Source organism: Schistosoma mansoni, assembly GCF_000237925.1.
Source record: "Schistosoma mansoni, WGS project CABG00000000 data, chromosome 3 unplaced supercontig 0141, strain Puerto Rico, whole genome shotgun sequence".
NCBI lineage: Eukaryota > Metazoa > Platyhelminthes > Trematoda > Strigeidida > Schistosomatidae > Schistosoma > Schistosoma mansoni.
The window spans coordinates 280,411-303,594 of NW_017386011.1; the positions used below are offsets into that span (position 1 = coordinate 280,411).

The window sequence follows — 23,184 nt, forward strand, 5'->3', positions numbered from 1 at the left end:
ATGCATTTTCATACCAATCGCGCTTCGTTCTCGATCTTTCCTTATCGATCTTCTACTGAAATACATTCAATGCCTGACCATCGTAATACACTACTTATGTGGATATAAGTAACCCACGCCACAGTAGTTTTGAATAAATTATTTGGTGGTAGGGTAGATTTGTCGTCTTACTGTACAGCAATATGCAGAATACCCTTATCTATTGTTTATTTGAAAACATAAATATTGGTACAAGGGGGCACCAGATATATATGCGCCACACTTATTGTGTGAGGGCTGTGGTACTGCCCGAGTGCCCAGACCGAAGCCGGTGGTTTTATTAGAGGGTCATATCTCGAGACTTTGACCCACAAGGCAGTGGAGCATCGTAAGGAGATGCAGTTCCATGATAGCCGGTGACCAACAATTGGTTCATACGCCATTTGTTCCCTCACGACCCTGGAGTCCATGTGTACCATTAGTTTGAATTCATGTTTCTCCAACTCCCCTAGGTGGATCCTCTATATTCAACATCCCAGTTAAGGCGTCAGACATTTGCTTTTCGTACTCTGAATTTCATAAACAACACCCCCTCTGTGAGAAGGTAGTGAGTAGGACTTCCTTGATAGTGGCTGTACACGCGTGGCCATGTGAGAGTATTTCGAGTGAGAGCGGACTCTCCCTACCCTCGGCCGTACCAGGGCATTTAGGGGCACACAGAATACCCTAATTGCATTTAGTCAGTTAGTAACCAATATACTTGAATAATTAGCTATTAGTGTCAAAGTAAAGATTACTTAAGAGATCTTCGTTTATATTTGTGTTACTAAGTGCTAATTGTGAGGCAGTGATCGGGTTCGATTTACGTATATTGAAAGCTAGAGCAGGTTCTGCATCTTTAATGATCTGACTAAAAGTTCACTTTTACAACACCAAGGCGTTTTTGAAACTTGAGGATTCTGGATAAATGTCATATTATCATTGTCTCTGAAGTGTTGCTCACAAACTGTTAAACGCCGTAAATAATGCTAAAGTTCAAAATGAGTTATCTGGCGTAATCAAGATAACACCAAGCGAGGTGGTTCGGGCATGCTCTATCCATGTTGCCCCAGCAACAAATATACATATACTGACTCCGAAGTCATTTAGAAAATATAGTGTAGTAATTTCACGATATTACCGTGCAGTGACGAACAATTGAGTTGAGTTAGCATCTATTCGTTCAACATAATCCCTTTGTTTTCTACTACATTCTACAAAATCCTCTTTCTATAATCCCACTAATAAAAGCAACACGAAACTAGTTAAATAATTCTCATTGTTTTATAAATAGAACATATAAAAACAAAAATCAGAATGTTTAAAAAAAAAATAAGTATACCGATGAAATTAGTGAATCGGAAATGCATCACTCGTACAAAAAAACATAAATACCATTTCTATTTTATTGACTAGATGATTCCGAAACCCAAGATATTAAAGTCTAAAAGTAAAATAACAGGAAAATAAACTAAAATAAACATGGATTAAGCGATTAACAATGCAATGAGGTTATTTATGAAAAATGACTTGAAATATGATTAGCTCGTGTACTTACTTACGCCTGTTACTCCCAATGGAGCATAGACTGCCGACCATCATTCTCCAACTCACTCTGTCCTGGGCCTTCTTTTCTAGTTCTATCCAGTTTTTGTTCATTCTTCTCATGTCTGTTTCTATTTCTCGGCGTAATGTGTTCTTTGATATTCCTCTTCTCCTTTGACCTTCAGGATTCTATGTGAGGGCTTGTCTTGTGATGCAATTGGGTGATTTCCTCAAAGTGTGCCCTATCCACTTCCAGCGCCTCTTTCTGATTTCTTCTTCCGCTGAAATCTGGTTTGTTGTCTTCCACAGTAGCTTGTTGCTGATAGTGTCTGGCCAGCGGATCCGAAGTATCTTGCGTAGACAACTGTTGATAAACACTTGTATCTTCTGGATGATGGCTTTCGTAGTTCTCCACGTCTCCGACCCATACAGTAGAACTGCTTTGACATTTGTATTGAAAATTCTGATCTTTGTGTTGGTTGACAATTGTTTTGAGTTCCAGATGGTCTTCAGTTGGAAATATGCTGCTCTTGCTTTGCCGATCCTCGCCTTCACATCTGCATCTGGTCCACCGTGTTCATCAATGATGCTGCCTAGATATGTAAAGGTCTCCACATTCTTCAAAGCTCCTCCGTCAAGTGCAATTCGGTTGATGCATGTTGTATTGTATCGGAGATTAGCTCATGTAATAAACTAATTATTTGCAAATGCAATACAATGAACGAGACTTAATCTTTCGTGCCCATCAACTAGAGTGAGAAGTTCAATTTGTATAGAAGCTTCCTTAATAGAGATTGTGGAAGAATTCATTTCGCATTTAAGTTAATTCAGTTATATATATATATATATATATATATATATATATATATCGATTCAATTAATTACAAAATTTTATCGACTGAGCAGTTACCGTTGAACACAAAAAAACCCCCATTTGATTAATCAATACGAGGAAAAATGCACTGAAACTTAAATAATTACTTACAACTGAAAGTCAATGGATATAATTCACATTGAATACATTAAATACAACAAAAATGCATCGTAAGTTAACTGGATGAAATTTACGTTGAATGGATATATGGATTTAAGATAAACTTTTTTTCTTTAAAAGTAGTATTGGAGGACATAGCATTCCGAACAGAAGCTTATTCATCATAAAATGTTAGCATATTATGTATTTTGTACTAAATACAATAAGAAACAAGTGTTTATTCTATTGTGGTGTAGTCTACTTATATCTATATAAGTAGTATATGGCGATGGTCAGACATAGAATGTATTTTGGAAGAAGACCGATAAGGAAATGAAGCACAATTGGTAGTAAAATGCATGAACAATGAAATTAGAGAAGATGAACTGATATTTACAGAAGGAACAGTGAAGATTCAGACAATTGATTGTTATTTTTCAAATTAACTGTTTGTTGTATGGTTATCAGAATTTAGTGAGATAGTCTGTAATTTGTGCATAAATACATTCGATTGTCCCCAACTGGTGTTTTGTTCCCTACACTATGATCGGTATAAGCTTGACGGGATTCATCGACACTCAAGACAACACTTTATTTTTCAGGAAGAACAATATTGAACTTACACAATCTCCAAAACACCCGAATATCACAATAATAAACATACGTATTTGTATCTATGTATGACGAATAATCTTAGACAGCATATAACAAACTGTTACAATTACAAAGAAACCAGTTAATATTACATTACAGATTAATGTAAGCTAAAGAACTTTACTTTATTTTAAAACACTCCAAAATAAACTTTCACAAGTAGAGTTGGCGTCGGGACGCATAAAAGGTACTAGTACTTATAGTGCTGCTTTTGGAAGAAAAAAATTAACTCGATTAGTGCAAGTGATTGACATATTCTGGCTGCCCACAACATGGACGAATATATCTTTATATGTATCTAAAAAGAGGGTAAGAGTAGAACTAAAATTTTTGCCAACATGAAGGTGTGAATGTAGACCCAAGAAAATATCTATTTGAAACTAGTTAAACATGTACATTTTGCTGGGCTAGCTCTATATATTTAGCGAACCTTATTCACGTATGCCCAACCACCGACTGCACCGACGTGCAATGTTTCATGGTGTAGGATTAGGTTGGAAGAAAGCTAGAGACGGCCAGACCAAAACGTGGCACAAATCCATCAAGTCACTGACAAGTAGACTGAGCCATGTTCGTAGGTGTAGACTACTACCTGGTTGGGATGCGCGAGATGATAGCAATCGATGGTTAGAGATCTTGAATGACATGGCTCAAAATCGTATGCAATGGCGAAGGTGCATCCACTCTTTGTGTTCTACCAAATTATAATCTTCTGAATTCCTCATGTCCCTATCCTTTTTCTCTTTCCAAATTTATTTCACCGTATTATACTCCTACAATAACATCTTCAAACCCTAATCTTTCACATTAATGCTTATACCCTTACTACTTCTGCCACTATGGGATTTGAATCGACAACTGCATCTCTGTGTAAATGTGGTATGGCAACTCGAACTGATGTACGTACGTACGAAGTTCTACGTTGTGACTGACTGACTGATTGACTGATTCACGGCAAGGAAAATCATGAGGCAAGTAAGTGTGGGTTTTTTTAGGACCAACAGTTTATGACGTAGTTGTCAAAATATCTGTAGGAAGTTGTAAAAGATTAACTTAGGATGGTAGCTCAATGATAAATGTTTTCAATCATAAGTTTTGTCTGTGAACCTCGTTTCAAACGTTACGGGTTTGTACAGTTCTTACACTTGACAAGTGGCTCAAAGTGGAGCAAAATTAATATGTTCTAGATGTGATAAATTTTTTTTTAAAAAAAACCATTAATATCATGAACAATAGTCATTACTACATACCTGATCATCTGTATTACGACTGACACCCATTACATGTCCACCATTCAAAACAACACTTTGTTCATAACGCGAATCTAGTTTCGGTAAGACGATGCGTCCAGATCTTGTACGATTTAATTGTCTAACATCAACTACTTCACCTAAACATATAAGTATACAAAATAATGGGTAATTTTCTAAAAAATTTAAATTAACTAAATAAGAATGTTATTTGAGGGATGAGTGAGTAAGGTGTTAGGGTGCTAAAGTATAATTTATAAAATTACACCAGTGTTAGAATAGAGTGGATAACTAAAAATGTTAAGGCTATTCTCTGAAGTATAAATATACATATTTTTAATGTTTATTCATTAAAAAGTCCGATCGTGTTACTAACATCACGAACCGACCTAAGTTAGACATCCACGGAAAACTGGGAGGCTGTTTTTCCATAGTTTCACCGTTTTCAAGTGAGACTGAAGGTCCTAGACTCGATCCCTAGTGGCAGGGTCATCGATGCGTAATGCTGGAGGGTCCTATGTTAGAATGAAACAACTGTCCAGTGCATCCTATATCCCAGTGGATATCTAACTCAAATCGGATCGTGATGTAATTAACATTTAATAACCTCCACAAGTCAGTAAACTGATAATTAGTTTGTGGTACTGTTATGTCCTCCTAATTTTAGGCTTTTATTCAACTTATTAACTGCTGTTATATTTTACTGTTCATAAATTACCGTGAATTAATTGTAAACCTGTTACTCAGGTTTACCACACTACAATGTTACGTCTACATTTAGAAATGCAGTGCAAAGTTTACATGTGACATACATTCTCCTGAAGGTCTGAATGACTCGACTTTGATAAACGAATATATACCATACTAGGCTAATCTAAAATTATGTCTGATATGTTCCGTCCAACTTGTAACTGAATTGGAAGTGCAGAAAGACATATCTGGTAAGTTATGTGTACATATACATTCTTATACCCTTTCTATGTAATGATAGTGAGCTCTTGTTCTAGTCTGTAACTAGTTACCTATAAGAGTGTGAATGTATCGCGTGACAGATGCGGCGGGATCCACAATTAAAAGCCCGAGTAAAAAAATAGCGACCATTAAAATGGGGAATAAAGTTTCTTGGGATGTGGAATTTGTCCGTTTACCGTCAATCGCTTTGCTTCTACTTCCTTTATACGTGTTGTTTTTGGATTCCTGTAACAAACTGTTCCATTTTCTATTCACTTAAAATCTGCTACGGTTCAAGAGAATCAACGATTTCCCACATGCTCGAGTGAGTAGCATCGATGATATCTGCTGAAGGAGCAGGTAGAGACAAAGCCAAGAGTAGGCAAATCAAGATGTGGCATCAGTCCACGAATTCATTGACTGTTGGTCTAATTCATGTAGGTGTCCGTAGGTCACTAGTATCCAATTACGGGTGTCTATGAAGCATCTCTCGTGTATTCAGGGATCACTGAGTGAGAAATTCTGAGGTCGGTCACATGGTACTCGGTATACATAGCAAATCAACTGTTGAGATAGTGAATGTTTATCATCTGTATTGGTTGACACATGTGTTATGTGTGCCCAATCACCAAATACCTAGATGGTCGATGCTATCTGGTGAAGGCATAAGTTGGAAGTCAAGAGTAGTCAAACCAAAACCTGGTATCAGTCTATGGGGTGATTGACTGTTGGTGTAAGCTATGTCGGTAGATACAGACTACATGGCTGGGGTCCACCTGATTGCCGTGACCAGTGATTAGATACTTTGATTGACACGGTCCATGATAGTTTACCATGGCACACGTTCAATTACTCTGTTTTTCTCTCAACACAGAATTCTCTTATTTCCTCATACATATCTTGGCTTTGTTTTGTTGAACCATGCTTTTAATGTTCTATATTTCTCATTATCACTACTACCACTACTGCTACATTATTTGGATTTCTTTTGGAATTCGTGTTGTTAAATTCCTTTGGTGTTAATTTGTTAACAATGGTAAATCAAGTTAACGTATATCTTTGTCAAATGATGACACTGACCATGACTGTTGGGGATGTTAGATCCTAAGAAAATCATTTGGTAAACATCTGATTTATGTAATTTCATTTCGGAGATTTGAATTTCTCTTTTTCACGACAAAAGCGCCAATTTTACCTTCGAATTGTATTTTTCATTTGAAAGGACCCTAAATGTCATTAGTTCGTTGCCTTTTAATATGCTATTTTGTGACATTTCCCAAGGACCTTTTTATGCTGTATATATACGCTAGAATTGTTGGCCTGGTTATGGAATAAACTTTTCCCTTATCTGAACCAAGCCCTCTCTCCTTCTAGTTACCAGGACTAGGATGCATCGGAATAGTTTAGCTTATCTTGTCATTCCTGTCGCTGATCCTTCGTTCTGTTCGCCGATTTTAGGTGATCTCATAATTTCTTTAAACACTGATTGATTGTGACCTATTATGAATCATATAACCTAACGTTATCAATTATAAACCACAATTGTTTTACAAATATCAACTATATAATAATTTAACATCCTCTATAAACTATTCAATTCGATAGTCAATAATTGACTTCATGAATCATGTTTGAATTTGACTTATCCAATAAATAATCAACAAACAGAAATGAACAGATCTACGCCAATTATTCGCTCAAATATTATTCACTTTTGAATATGCATTATTCATGAGTCAATTGAAGCTAGACCACCAAGGAAAACCTGGAAGCACTGCTTGACGGCCGTTTCGTCCTATTATGGGACTCCTCAGCAGTGCGCATCCACGATCCCGCCTCGCGAGATTCCAACCCAGGGCCTATCAGTCTCGCGCCAGACCACTTAACCTTTAGACCACTGAGCTGGCCGGCATCCAACGTTGTTAATGTCTAACTTCAACCAATCCACAAAATTGAGCAACCATTCACCAATGTCATCAGTGAGTTGATATCTCCCAACAGACCTGGTTGAACTCCACTGGTTACTGCTTCTCACTAGAACTCCGGGAAATACCTCATGGAGCCAGTTACTAGTGAACATATGATCATTATCAGAAGGGGTTTTGTGGAGATTTTAGTAATTTTATAGAGTTGAGATCATGAATCAATTGAAACTAGAACACCATGAGAAAACCTGGAAGCACTGGTCAGCGGCGACTCATGATCTCAACTATTGAAATTATTATAATATTTACAAAACCCCATTCTGATATTCATTGGAAAAACAAAAAGAAAAGAACAGTATAAAAGAATAAAGAAATTGACATACCTGAAGCTGTATATAAACGATAACGTTCATCAATATTACTATTATCATCATCATCATTATTATTATTATTATCACTTTGATCATTTAATAAAGAAGATTGATGATTTGTTAATAAATGACGTAATTGATTTTTATTGAAATGATTTTTTTGTTTTATAGATTTATTGATTTTATGATATTGATTATTATTATTATTATTGAATTTTCTCTTTTTTTTAAATTTTTTTGATAGATTATTAGTTATTAATTGGTTACTATCGGATACTGAAGTGAAATGAGAAAATGAATCCATCGATAAATTATTATTATGATTATGATTCTCTTTTGATTTATTATTAAGTGATTTATTATGAATATGATTAGGATTTGTTTGAATACCTTCTAAGAATAATAGAAAAAACAAAATTGTAATGAAAAGTGAAAGAAAGAGGAGAAATAGTTTGTATTGAAGCTTATTAGAAAAATAAGTATCATTATGAACAAGTGTCAACAGTTAGAGAAAAGTGCTGAAAATGAGAAGGACTAAATGATTATTTCGTTCTTTGAAAACAGGCAGATGAGAATATACTTTATTGATGAACTAATTGGATTTGTGGTAGTGGTCACTAGATTTTGTGCGAAATTCAAAATATGAAGGTATTTTATTAAAAACAAAGTAAAACTTATAAATATCCCATTACTAAAACGCTTAAAATTGCTAAACATAAGAATGCTAAGGAATACAGACTATGGAGTTCCAGACAGATTGGTTGGTAAAGCCTTTTCTGGTGATTTTATTTATTTATTTCAACACAAATATTGGTACAAGGAAGCACCAGATAAATATGCGCCACACAAATCTCATTTCATTTGTGTGAGGGCTGTGATACTGTCCAGGTGCCCAGACTGAAACAGGTGGTTTTCTTAGGGGGCCACACCCGGAGCCTTTGACCTAAAGGTCTAGTCCACAAGGCAGTGGAGCATCGTAAGGAGATGCAGTCCCATGGTAGCCGGTGACCAACAGTTGGTTCATAAGCCATTCGTTCCTTCAGGATATTGGAGCCCATGTGCACCATTGGTTTGGAATCAGGGTTTTCCAACTCCCCTAGGTGGATCCTCCACATCCACCAACCCGGTTAAAGCGCCGGACATTCGCTTTTCGTCCTCTCACTTTTGTGAACAATACCCCCGCCACGAGAAGGTAGTGAGTAGAACTTCCCTGGCAGATGCTATATATTCGCGTGGCCATGTGATAGCATTTTGAGAGGGAGAGCGGACTCTCCCCACTCTCGGCCGTACCGGGGCATTTGGGGGCCTAGTGGTCTAGTGGCACTTCTGGGATGAATTATGTGTGTTTTCAAAGCTCACAAACCCTCTCTGTGGATGTGGTTTTGTGGGGATCCGCTGCCCCGCAGGTCTTGGGGGATGAGTGTCGCACCAATAACAGTAAGCGAATGATTATTTGAGGCTTTTACTTATCCTGGATAGGTATAGTCTATTTGCATACTGTTATAACTTGTGACCGCCTGGATTTCCTGTTAATGTATAATAACGTGATCATACCGCCAATTAGAGAGCAGCGATTTATCGATCGGACCAATGACACACGAAACCCGTACGAGCACTATAGAGTACTTATCGGTCCTGCTTCCTGACTAGCCCAGCCAGTTAAGTCCAGAACACTAATAACAGCCTCTGCGGTATGAATCATTTGTTTCAAACATACTGGGTTTGTATACCAAACAGACAGACCACATCTTACCAATAAAATAGGCAACAACATTTGTACAGGATTTAGACGAATGTGGCTGTAAATGAGGGAGATGGTAGTTGATAAACAGCACATAACTCAAGAATGGTATAATAATAATCGTATAATAACAGTTCATAGGTCAAAATAAAGCTCATAATAAGGGGGAAATGAATATGAATAGTTTAGTTATTTAGCAATCATACAATAAAAATATATGTATCATATTGGTCCATAAATAGTTCTCAAAAGTTACCATTCATAATTCTTATCGCGACATAACACATACTAGTTGAAACATGGGCCTTCATCCGTGTATCCCTTGGTATACATACAGGTGTATCTACCCTGTGAGCGAATATGCATTACATGCACACCGGTAACACAAGTTTTATCCCATGCATCCCATAGCATACATATAGGCATACTCACGCACTTAGGAGGGTAGATGTTCACCGCTCCCTTTGAAACGTATTTGCTACAGCAGACTGTCTCTCACACATAACATGTATATCATTGGATATATGGCTGGCGTCCCACTATTTCATGACACACATAAACATAAACAATCTCTCAGGGAAGGTTGTTAGTCACCTCTCCCCAGTATTTGCTACCGTATCTTTTTATTGTCTTCGACCTGATAAATTAGGTCGTTGATTTTGTTAGACATAGGGCAGAAGACAATGAAAGCGATCTTTCCTACTATTAACACTGATCCTGTTACTGTTTCCACTACTCAGGGATGTCTTGAAATAATTTTATCTCACTGGGCTAATGTGGTATGACAACTTGAACTGATGCTCATATATACCAGGTTCTACGTTGCACATTACTGTCTGAGTATACAATCAATAAATATCATGGCCCATAAACCATTACCTAGATCAGGGACGATAAATGTTGTTCCTCCGTATTTTCACCATGATTGCTGGTTAGATAAGCTAAGAATAGATAAGATAAGAATCGTCCGTATCTTGACGTCAGGGTTAGACGTCATGGAGCATAACACTCGAGTCAGAAATATATTATTTCTACATAGCTTAAAGGGAATTAATTCTTTATAATATAGAAAACTGAATACTCCAACAATCTATACACCAATGACAGCTCTTTGATCTTTACTGCTCACTGTCAGTCAGCTTCACTACTAGCCCCAAATATTTCGACAATACTTGTATCGTTCACAAGGTCAGAGGTTTTATGGTAGTGTGGTATGGGTTACTTATATCCACATAAGTAGTGCATGGTGATGCTCAGGCATATAATGTATTTTGGCAGAAAATCGATAAGGAACGAACCGGAACGAAGAGCAATCGGTATGAAAATGCATGAACAAGGAAATCAGAGGAGATGGATTGATATTTGCAGAAGGAACAGTGAAGATTGAGACAATGGATTGTTATTTTGCAAATTAACTGTTTGCTGTATGGTTATCAGATTTTAGTGAGATAGTCTGTAATTTGTGCTTAAATACATTCGATTGTCCCCACTCATGTTCTCATTCACTACAGTAGTACAATACCGGGAAATATATAGGATAATTGATATTTTGTACCATACTTAAATATAACAATATGACTGATCTTTATCTGTATACAACGATTGTTTAGATATCACTTCCGAACTCTAAACAAAACTATATTTAACTATTACTACTGCAAGCTCAGGACTTTGAAAAAAAAAGCATATTAATGCATATTATAACATGTAACTCACTCGTCTTCACAGGATCACCAATCTCCAGATCTTTTTCCAAATCACGAAATGTATTCCCAACAAATGAATCTAGGTCTACATTACGATTGGTTGAATTTAATATACGCTTGTATTGATTTTCCTGAAATTAACAAAAGTTCCGTTTTTTCATACTGATATGACAGTGAAATGCATTTTCTGCTATTGACCTGATAAGAAGTATTAAAAAACCAATAGATCTATTGGTAAGCAAAGATGGATAGTGGCTAGCAGTGGCCCCCAAATGCCCTGGTACGACCGAGAGTGAGGAGAGTCCGCTCTCCCTCTCGAAATGCTCTCACATGGCCAGCGAATATATAGCCTCTGCCAGGGAAGTCCTACTCACTGCCTTCTCGTGGCGGGGGTATTGTTCACAAAAGTGAGAGGACGAAAAGCGAATGTCCGGCGCTTTAACCGGGTTGGTGGATGTGGAGGATCCACCTAGGGGAGTTGGAAAACCCTGATTCCAAACTAATGGTGCACATGGGCTCCAATATCCTGAAGGAACGAATGGCTTATGAACCAACTGTTGGTCACCGGCTACCATGGGACTGCATCTCCTTACGATGCTCCACTGCCTTGTGGACTAGACCTTTAGGTCAAAGGCTCCGGGTGTGGCCCCCTAAGAAAACCACCTGCTTCAGTCTGGGCACCTGGACAGTATCACAGCCCTCACACAAATGAAATGAGATTTGTGTGGCGCATATTTATCTGGTGCTTCCTTGTACCAATATTTATGTGTTTAAATAAAACAATAAAAATAAAAAAATTGAGACTGGAACCCAGTACTTTTCGCTTCAAACGCCATCGCGTTATCCACTCGGCCACTGAGTCCTGATAGCCAATAGATCTATTATCAATATGATAGAATCCTAACGATTGTATGCTCTGTACACGTTCAAATCTGAATATGTTGGTTAGCCTATTTTCAATCAAGCAAACTGAGAGATCACTGAAGATTCCCCCATGTGAATTTTGTGTAAACCTTAATGTTTTCACTGTTATATATTTGTTATACCAGTTTTTCGAAGCATTTCTTATTTCCACTTATTCTTGTTCTGATTTAAATCAAGCTGATCAGATTGGTCAAAGAATATTAGACAAGTAAGAAAGTAATATCAGAAGGGGTTTTGTGAAGATTTAGTATTTTCATAGTTGACGAAACAGCCGTCCAATGCTTCCAGGTTTTCTCTGGTGGTCTAGCTTCAATTGACTCACACGCTTTCAACTAAGAAAGTAATACTTATCAACAATTGTATTACCAATAAGCCTAAACGGTAGCACTAAGAATGATACCCAACTAATCTAACCCATTCTTATTAATAATTGACTTGAAATTTGGTAAATTGGAGAATCCAATTACTTCTCTTACAAAAAGAAGTGTTACAGGACGAACAAAAGACTATTTGATTGCATTTAATGAAAAAAGCATTTAACAGTAAAACCTGATGAGTTGATGCTGCACAAAGTTGTCATAAGGTTAGATTTAATTCTATAACTCAAATGAGATATAACACTGAAAGATTTGAAATACATAATAACTAAAACAACCCATTAATCAAGATCAAGAAATATATGAAATAATAACACGACACCTGACACAAGTGTATATCAGTTCAGGTTGTCACAGTTAATATGGGCACAACATAAAGAGATCATTAATCGGAAGGGTGACTAATAAACTAAAGAGAAACAAAATGTTAAAAGGAAGAGTATCATCTCCGAAATCCGGAGTAAAATAAAGAACGAATGCAACCAATTTTGATCTATATTATTATTTAAACACATAAATATTGGTACAAGGAAGCACCAGATATATATGCGCCACACAAATCTCATTTCATTTGTGTGAGGGCTGTGATACTGTCCAGGTGCCCAAACTGAAGCAGGTGGTTTTCTTAGGGGGGTACACCCCGAGCCTTTGACCTAATGGTCTGACCCACAAGGCAGTGGAGCATCGTAAGGAGATGCAGTCCCATGGTAGCCGGTGATCAACGATTGATTTATACGCCATTTGTTACCTCAGGATACTGTAGCCCATGTGCACCATTGGTTTGGAATCAGGGTTTTCAAACTCCCCTAGGTGGACTTTCGGTGTCCTCCAAACCGGTTAAAGCGCCAGGCATTAGCTTTTCATCCTCTCAATTTCGTGAACAACACCCCCTTCACGAGAAGGCAGTGAGTAGGATTTTGATCTATATGATTTAGTCTTCAAAAAGAGTACAGTTATTTTGTAGAGTTCACTAGCCTATATGAATCGGACTACTAGCAAAGAATTCAGTGAAATAGCAATGCTGTTTCAATAAGATTACCGTCAATCCTTCCTACCGTAACAAACTTGAATAGGACATTCAAGGAAGATATTATTCATTGTTGTTACCTTGATCAACAATTTTTACCTATACCATTACATAACAGTGTGACTTCAAGTAGAAATATCTTGCTAAAACACATAATATACGTGTCCAAGATTTATTTCAAAACTTGACAGTACCACAAAATTTTCCAATCGATAGAGAGACAAGCCATCGTTAAGTCAACGAAAGTAGGTGACGTAAGACGTTAGTAGATGTATCTGCTTGAGGGCCCAGTGAAGAATGGAAATCCGATCGATACACTATTAAAACGTGCCTAGATTTTTTGCGATTCAATTACACACAGAAGGATTGTAAACTATGTATTTTAGAATACTGTATTAGACAGATTAATCAGTTTTTTTATTATTGGACGATGATTTCAGTTTTTTAGTATGAACTGGAATAATCGACAGCAAGAAACAGTCCCCTTGAAGGACTTTGATTATCACACCATGATTAGTGATTTCTATTCGTCTTTCTTAAACATTTGGGCACGAGAGAAAATATTCTTACTCTATTTCAAGAAATACTACGACTGTATTGTATAGGTCAAAGGATATAGCTAATCAGTAATGCCGTGAATAAATGCCAAAAAAAACGATTCACTACAATTAGGAATGATTTATGTGATAATGTTCACTGGTAGGCTTGTTTATAGAGTGTTTTATTGTATCCAATATATTATTGTTAACAAAACATTACTTATTGTCCCTGAGAAAAATGTATATACATCAAAATGTACAGAGAACCAATCCATCGAAAAAAACGGAACTTTTATCTGAACCATTTTTCATGCCTCACTAAAAATTGACCAACAACTGGAGAGACAAGCCCCCTAATGCCCTGGTACGACCGAGGGTACAGAGAGTCAGCTCTCCCTCTCGAAATACTCCCACATGGCCACGCGTTTACAACCACTATCAGGGAAGTCCTACTCACTGCCTTCTCGCGGAGGGGGTGTTGTTTAGGAAATTCAAAGGACGAAAAGCGAATGTTCTGCACTTTAACTGGGTTGATGAATCTGGAGGACCCAGCTAGAGGGGTTGGGAAACCCTGATTCTAAACCAATGGTGTACATGGACTCCGGGATCCCGAGGAGACAAATGGTGTATGAACCTATTGTTAGTTACCACATACCATGGGACTGCATTTCCTAACGTTGCTCCACTGCCTTGTAGATTAGACCTTTAGGTCGAAGGCTCGGGGTGTGTCCTCCTAAGTAAACCACCTGCTTCGGTTTGGGCAATCGGGCAGTATTCCAGTACTCACGCAAATCAATGATAACTGCTACTGGCCTCATTGTTATTGTGTGGCGCATATATATTTGGTACCTCCTTGTACCAATGTTTATGTGTTCAAATAGATAAATAAATCCAGGCAGAAAAACAAAGAGATATCATTAACATAGAACATGGTACAGATGTACATTGATCTAAGACCTTATACAAGCGTGGGCATGACGATGAAAATAAAAAATCGGTCGAAATAATGTGTGAGTAGTGATAAAAAAAATACAAAACCTTGAGAACATGGCTTGAAAAGACAGAGTACAAGGACACTTGGAAAGGGATGATGTCATTCAAGATCAAGAGGCATACCTACGAATATCCATTACTATTAATTACCATGTTTCACATCCATAAAGTAGAACAGAGAAAACTGTCATGAAGTAAACTCATCCTTTCGTTGACAGATTGATATATCGTCTACTCCACACGTCATCCGAGTCGACAAGCGACAAACCAGCTTTCTCTATTTGTTCGGAGATTTTGTCAGCAATCAATCAATAACAGATGATAACAATCCCATGATAATCGAAGTCGTCAACACCCTCAACTACTTCACTTCCTATGAATTATTCAGGCGTCGACCCAAACCAGTATTAAAACATTCAAAACATGCCAGCTAGCATTGTCGCTCAATGAGAGTCTCAGAAATATTTACATTTTGTCAGTGACTTCACTAAATATCACTACGATATCTCCGTATTCTAAGTCGATAAGTGAACATCTCGGAAGCAGATTGACCACTTCCTTTTCGTCTTCTTCGCCTACGCTCCAACAGATTGCAGCTCGGATGCGATCAAATATGAGTTTCACCACCAGCTAACTGTTCTACAGAAAGTGAGTTCGACAGATATTGTAGAACTAGCCAGAGACTTGAATGCTCAGGCCAGGCGCCTAGGCACAGAGCAGAGTCATTTAGGTGGCCGATGGGATCTTGTTAGTCCCAAGTCAAATGACAATAACTGCCTATTGAAACTTTGCACAAACGACAACCTGATTCTGGCTAGCACTGACTACCGGCACAACCATCGTCGATATGCTACCTAACGTCCTCCCTCTGCATCTCAAACCTGAACTCAGATTGATCACGTCACGATCAGCTACCGCCGGCATGGTTGTGTACAAGACTGCCGCTTCTTTTCAAGTACCTATCTGGACACTGATCACGCCCTTGTTTGTGCTAATCTTACCTTACGTCTCAATGGCCAACAAATTTATTGTCCTAAAGGGATCGCTGTCATCAAATTGGTTGCAGCTTCTGTTGCAACTAAATATCGAAGCGAGCTAGGTCCAAGGCCAGCTACTATCCCACCGAAAAGTATATATGAGAATTGGTCACAATTGCATGACGCCATGGAAATGGTCAGTAAAGTAGCTAGCGGCTTCGCGAAACGTCCCGCTCATAAGCATTGGGTTTTTTCAGACTCCTTTTAACTAAGTGAAGCCCATCGATCTACTACGGGTGACCGTGAGTTTGAACACAAATGAAGACTGATGAGCAATGAAATTGGGCAAAGCTTGAGTAAGCAGAGTTATCCAATCTCACCATTCCTCTTCAACTTTGCTATCGATGACGTTGTGGAAACAGCCCTAATAGATGTAGGTAATGATGATGTGGATCTGTTGCCTGGGGAAAGACTTTTCGACCTTGAGTGTGCGGATGATATTGTCTTCCTGTGCGATAATACCCAAGCCATGCAATGAGTACTTAGTCAGTTGGCAATTAGTGTCCGTAGGTGTGATATGTGCTTTGCACCTTTTAAGTGTATAGTACTTCTACAAGACTGGCAGGAACCTCATCCTACACTCTCCCTGAGTAGAGAGCAAATAAAAGTAGTCGAAAATTTCGTGTATCTGGGTAGATGCATAAGTGCTGGTGGTGGCGTGAGTGATGAGATTAATTCACGTATAGTGAAAGCCAGACCGGCTTATACCAAATTCGGGTCATCTTTGGTGCTTTCGTGCTGTTAGTCTGGCTGTAAAAGGTCGGATCTACAACGCGTCGGTAAGAGCAGTTTCGCTCTATGCTTACGAGACCTGGCCTCTCCGAGTTAAGCGTTTTAGATGACTCTCTATGTCTCATCATCATTGTCTTTGAAGCATTGCTGACATCCAGTGGTCGGGTCCAGTGGCGACACCATGTTGGCAATGCAGAGATTCGGTAACGTGTGTTCGGGCACAGCGACGATAATTCAATTGGTGTCACTAACTTGAAACATTGACTTCGGTGGATTGGACATGTCCTACAAAGGTCGTCCCAGAGAACTCCACATCAGACATTATTTGCTGACGCTAGGGTCGGTTGGAAAAAGCCGAGAGGTGGTCAGTGTATTACATGGTATCGTGGTATGAAAGGAAGTTGTACAGGACTGGTTTCCGTTGGTCATTCACAACTCCCTGGTTGGGGTCCTAGAGACGGTACAGCACAGTGGCTTGAAATATTATCAAACATGACTTAGAACAGAAGTCAGTAATGACCCTGCTGTAACTTTCTTTTACCTTTTTCATAAAAGTGAACGTAACTTCTTTAAATAAAGTTCTTCCTAGTTGTATTTTTCCTAACTGAACTGATTCTCCCATTACTATTATTAATATCTCACTCTGATACACTAATTTTTATTCCTTGTTGTTCTTTTTTATTATATGCACCTTACATTCCTTATTTCTTCACCCCATTGCTATTATGTGGCGCATATCTGTTTGGTACCCCCATGCACCAAAGTTTATATTCAAATAAATAGATATAAAAAAAGATCAACCGCTGGAAAGATAAATGAAGTGTCATTTCTAGGGGACAATCTACGACGAAGTTTAATAGAAATAGGTAAAATGGCAGATTGGGCTAATATCGACAGAAGAAACTGACGTCAAAACCCTCTAGACGCGTTGACTGTGTCTAATGAACATCACAGAATAGATTAGCCTGTATACTTTTCACTCCAAACAAGAAAATTATTGTCCTTCCAGCTACCAGATTCTACCCAGTATCTCAGCTTAGCTGCCATAACTGAAGCGTCATACTTAAGGATCTCCGCAGTTAATAAACCTGGACCTGCTCCTTGATCTTGTTATAGATTACCGAACATAATTGCAGCAGATGATTACCGTTATCTATTTGTTGGCTTGGACCGCCATATTTGTTTATTTAAACTCATAAACATTGGTACAAGGAGGTACCAAATATATATGCGCCACACAATAACAATGAGGCCAGTAGCAGTTACCATTGATTTGCGTGAGTACTGGAATACTGCCCGATTGCCCAAACCGAAGCAGGTGGTTTACTTAGGAGGACACACCCCGAGCCTTCGACCTAAAGGTCTAATCTACAAGGCAGTGGAGCAACGTTAGGAAATGCAGTCCCATGGTATGTGGTAACTAACAATAGGTTCATACACCATTTGTCTCCTCGGGATCCCGGAGTCCATGTACACCATTGGTTTAGAATCAGGGTTTCCCAACCCCTCTAGCTGGGTCCTCCAGATTCATCAACCCAGTTAAAGTGCAGAAAATTCGCTTTTCGTCCTTTGAATTTCCTAAACAACACCCCCTCCGCGAGAAGGCAGTGAGTAGGACTTCCCTGATAGTGGTTGTAAACGCGTGGCCATGTGGGAGTATTTCGAGAGGGAGAGCTGACTCTCTGTACCCTCGGTCGTACCAAAGCATTTGGAGGCAATGAACGCCATAAATATTACCGTTGTCTCTCAATTTGATTAAAATCGTATGTTAAGACCACTACTTCCGAGCATCTGGCTTTCTGGAGGATATTATAGTTTTCCGTGAAACTACTATTTCACTCTATCCAAGTCGCGATCAGTGGAGACAGAAGCAGAAACGACGACGAGACGACGAGGTGTATCCTTATCACCCCGAGTAATTACTATGCAATTGAAGTGAACAGCACATGAGTGACTTTCAATAGGAATCTAGTCTAAGAGTGCTTGTTCAGTTTTCAAATTTAGTGGTTTACCTACAACTGCAAGACCGCGAAAAGTTCCGTCGTATTTGGAGACATACAAAGGATACATTGCACTGGCTCAGTGATGTTAGGTGAATCAGCGAACTAGGATCTTCTATATGTATTTCGGACACACTAAATAAATTGATGGTATAAGATTAGTGTCATAGTTAGTGACACATTAATACTAATACACCTTACTACTTTGTGCAGTTATCACTACGACTACACCCTCGAACCTAAAGTTGCCGTCTTACGACTCTCAAACCAACGTGCCGGGCATGGCAGGAACTGGAGGAATGAATGTCCCAGCCAAAATAACCCCATTGGGTTATCGTGATATCTAAGCCCGACATTCAAGTCAAGGTAGAAGCTATGGTAGGGCAACATCTAGACAAAATAGCATAGACTATAGTCACAACTAAACAAATTCCAAATGTTAACTATATAAAGTGGAACCCATCATTTCATTGAAAAACAATACACCAAAAGGGATTCACACATACCAAAACCTCAATACGGGAAGATTAGTTGCGAAAACTCACTTCGGCAAGGCCAATGAAGTTGACATAAATTTTTGAAGTGAACTATTGGGAAAACTGAATCAAATTTGATCAATTAACAACAATGACAGCACGAAATATGGAATAATTGCTAATGATGAAAGCAAACAATGAATTACCTTTGGCAACCTATTAGCACAAATAGAATTTGGCATATTTATATGTTGTACATCAGAACTAACGACTATAGGTTCCTTAATTCCTTCAGAAGCAGTAGATATAAAGTAGTGCAGTCCTTGGGTCCAACTCCTCCAATTATGTGCAGGAAAACCATTAGAAAATGCATCAACTATTCCAGGAGGAGGTGAATCAATTAACAGCATAGGATGAAGTGCACAAAATGTTGTCCAAGAAAATCCCCCACGTAGGTAATATATATTATTATCCTCTGTGCATACAATCTGACCATTTTCTGAAACACATGACACACGATTAGTTACTACAAATCTACAAGACATTTGATTTGGTTTTCTTTCTATTCCAGCAAGACAACAATCCCCATCTACTTGTAGTCCGACAGGACACCATGAATATAGTTCAGACGATACTGAACACGGTATATTTAAACGGTTAGGAGTAAGTTTTGATGACTTGGATGTTCTACTGAAAAAGTAATGTCACAGACTACCAATATACCTACCAATATATATCGAAACTCCGAGAGATAATGTCTGGGTTTTCATTAAGTTTGGGTAACAGTACGATAGGTGTTTGAGCAACGTAATCATTTTTCGTAGGAGGAAGACTGGTTATACATTCTGAACAGCCTGGTACTGGATGAAATCTCCCAGGTGGAACAGACGATATATTGAGAATACTTTGTTTATCTGTTAGTCATTCAATTAATCAGAATTCACAATTACTCTGTTCAAGAAAGCTAAGAAAATCACGTACAGCTTTCAACATAGATTCTAAGGTTTCCATGGCTCTGCTTGAACTGATGGAAAATGTTTTTTGAATGCTTTGTCCAAATATGTTGGAGACAAGTCACATGCAGCTGACAAGTCTAAAAGCCCTAAAAAAGACCCAATAAAATATTCAAAATAAAAGGTATGTGTATACAAAATTTTCATACGAATTACGTATACACACAATCTGTTATTTTGACGCTTCCTTTCATACCACATGTTTCTTACACACTAATGCAAATACCTACTCTAAACATTGTTAACGTTGATTGGTCGGTCTATTCAGTATACAGTGAACCGGAGAACCGTGTACCTATTTATATTTGATAGTTTTGATGTTTGATTATATTTCCTTGAAAAAGCTTGAACAAGATTAACAGGTGAAAAGCTGGATTTACTTCAAATTCCTTCGCCACGGTTTCACAGATACATTCTTCCTTTTTAATGTCTTACACTTTTTATTTTATTTAAACACATAAATATTGGTACAAAAAGCACCAGATAAATATGCGCCACACAAATCTCATTTCATTTGTGTGAGGGCTGTGATACTGCCCACGTGCCCAGACTGAAGCAGGTGGTTTTCTTAGGGGGCCACACCCGGAGCCTTTGACCTAAAGGTATAATCTACAAGGCAGTGGAGCATCGTGAGGATATGCAGTCCCATGGTAGCCGGTGACCAACAGTTGGTTCATAAGCCATTCGTTCCTTCAGGATATTGGAGCCCATGTGCACCATTAGTTTGGAATCAGGGTTTTCCAACTCCACTAGGTGAACTTTCTGTGTCCACCAACCCGGTTAAAGCGCCGGACATTCGCTTTTCGTCCTCTAACTTTCGTGAACAACACCCCCGCCACGAGAAGGTAGTGAGTAGGACTTCCCTGGCAGATGCTATATACGCGTGGCCATGTGAGAGCATTCGGAGAGGGAGAGCGGACTCTCCTCACTCTCGGCCGTACCAGGGCATTTGGGGGCAATGTCTTACAAATATTTTACTTATTGAAATCGACTAATAAATTCCCCTTAGCAACACTATGGGCTATAGCGATGATTGAGCATAAAAATCTGTTATATATTACCAGGAGTGAAACAATGTACAACGTGATATTGACATGATCTGGGGAATCTGGTAGGAAAATCAGTAGAAGTAGCCGCTTCAGCTTCATAACAAGGTTAGATTTCAGTTACTAGTGAAGATGTTCCCCCGTGAAACACTTTTCAAACGTCAGTTAATTACAGTCAATCAAGGACCTTTGGCTGTTACATTTTTAAGCAACATAGAAATCTGGGGATTAGTTTATACTATCGACCGCATACGTATTTAGGCCAATGTAATGTAACTTACTTATCAAGCACAAATTTTTGTACTCGGCTTTAGATTACACATGGTGTTGGAGAGTCAGTGGTATTACTCTGTGAATCAAAGAGTTAAATGCAGTGGAATTCTAAAGTGCAATAACATGGTTGAGAGCCAACTTTCCCAAAAAAGGGGCAACTGTGCATTGACTGTTGGTTGCTGCTTACATTTACTACTTAAGCCATCTACATACGTCACTTTGTAACCTTGGCTAACCACGTTCACGTGATACTAGCTCCCCACTCGGTGAATTTCAAGAGTAGCAGTTTGTGTAACACCCTATCAAAACTCTATTATAAACTGGAATGTAGTACGAAGTAAACTTGTTCTATTCAGTTACGCGGTCAAACAGTTCACAATAACAAGTTATAAATGTAGGCGACATCGAAATTTCCTATCGAATAGGTGCTTTTAAATTAAATTTAGTAGTGAGATTTCAGCACTAATGAGATAACCGGAAGGATATTATTTGATCTGAAGATAGTAATATCGGCTTTTAAAACCAACTTTGTGATAGGCAGTATTGCCTTCTCGTGGCGGGGGTGTTGTTCACGAAAGTAAGAGGACGAAGAGCGAATGTCCAGCGCTTTAACCGGGTTGGTGGACATGGAGGGTCCACCTAGGGGAGTTGGAAAAACCCTGATTCCAAACTAATGGTGAGCATGGGCTCCAGGATCTTGATGGAACGAATAGCGTATGAACCTATTGTTGGTCACCGGCTACCATGGGACTGCATATCCTTACGATGCTCCACTGCCTTGTAGATTATACCTTTAGGTCAAAGGCTCGGGGTGTGGCCCCCTGAGAAAACCACCTGCTTCAGTCTGGGCACGTGGGCAGTATCACAGCCCTCACACAAATTAAATGAGATTTGTGTGGCGAATATTTATCTGGTGCTTTTTGTACCAATATTTATGTGTTTAAATAAAATAAAATAGTAAGTATTGATGATAATCATCATCCGACAGAACACTACTTCAGCCACACCCTAACAAAGTTGATAATTTCACCTCATGAATAAACCTGTCATTAGCTGGCAATCAACCTCCTTAAACTTTAAGCAAGCTGTAGGGCATGGTTTTGTTTTTTATTACTGTGTCAATTAAGAGAAGCATCACGAATCTCAAATTTGGATGGGAAAAAAACAAATCCCATGCATTATTCTTTTCACTAACATACATCAAGATAAAACGTCTGTCCGTCTCACAATTAATTACATCCCCTAACAGCCACTTAAGATCCGCAATAACAGAGGAGTAGATACTTGAACAATTCAACGTCTGAAAACAAGTCTGTTACGTATACATCACTGTAAAAAATAACAACAGTGATAACTAGAACTCTTGTCAGATATTTGCTTCACGTAGTCGAACTCATTTTCTTCAATGAAATTGTTTTCTACTTTATCAAACGTTATCAATTATATTTAACTGTTATATCCTTTAATGCATGATTTTTAAATATCATAAACGCTCTAGAAATTATGCAGCACTTATGACCAAATATCAGCGTAGAAATACTTTACACTTACTCATGACGTTTAAATACAACAACTATTACATGGAAGTCATGCATCACAACCTGAACACTAGA

The 23,184-nt window shown here is 38.4% G+C and overlaps 1 protein-coding gene across 1 annotated transcript; it reads right to left on the bottom strand.

The window, feature by feature from the left end:
- Window positions 1–1,423: 1,423 nt before the first annotated feature.
- Smp_176490 (hypothetical protein) lies at window positions 1,424–23,184 on the bottom strand (the record flags this gene model as incomplete). The annotated part of the gene is made up of 8 exons (XM_018791227.1): window positions 23,123–23,184; window positions 20,190–20,341; window positions 19,967–20,153; window positions 19,446–19,929; window positions 11,145–11,265; window positions 7,700–8,077; window positions 4,441–4,580; window positions 1,424–1,462 (listed from the first exon to the last, which is right to left on the bottom strand). The coding sequence occupies exons 2-8, from the start codon at window positions 20,248–20,250 to the stop codon at window positions 1,424–1,426; spliced, it is 1,410 nt and encodes a 469-aa protein (XP_018645564.1). The 5' UTR covers window positions 20,251–20,341; window positions 23,123–23,184.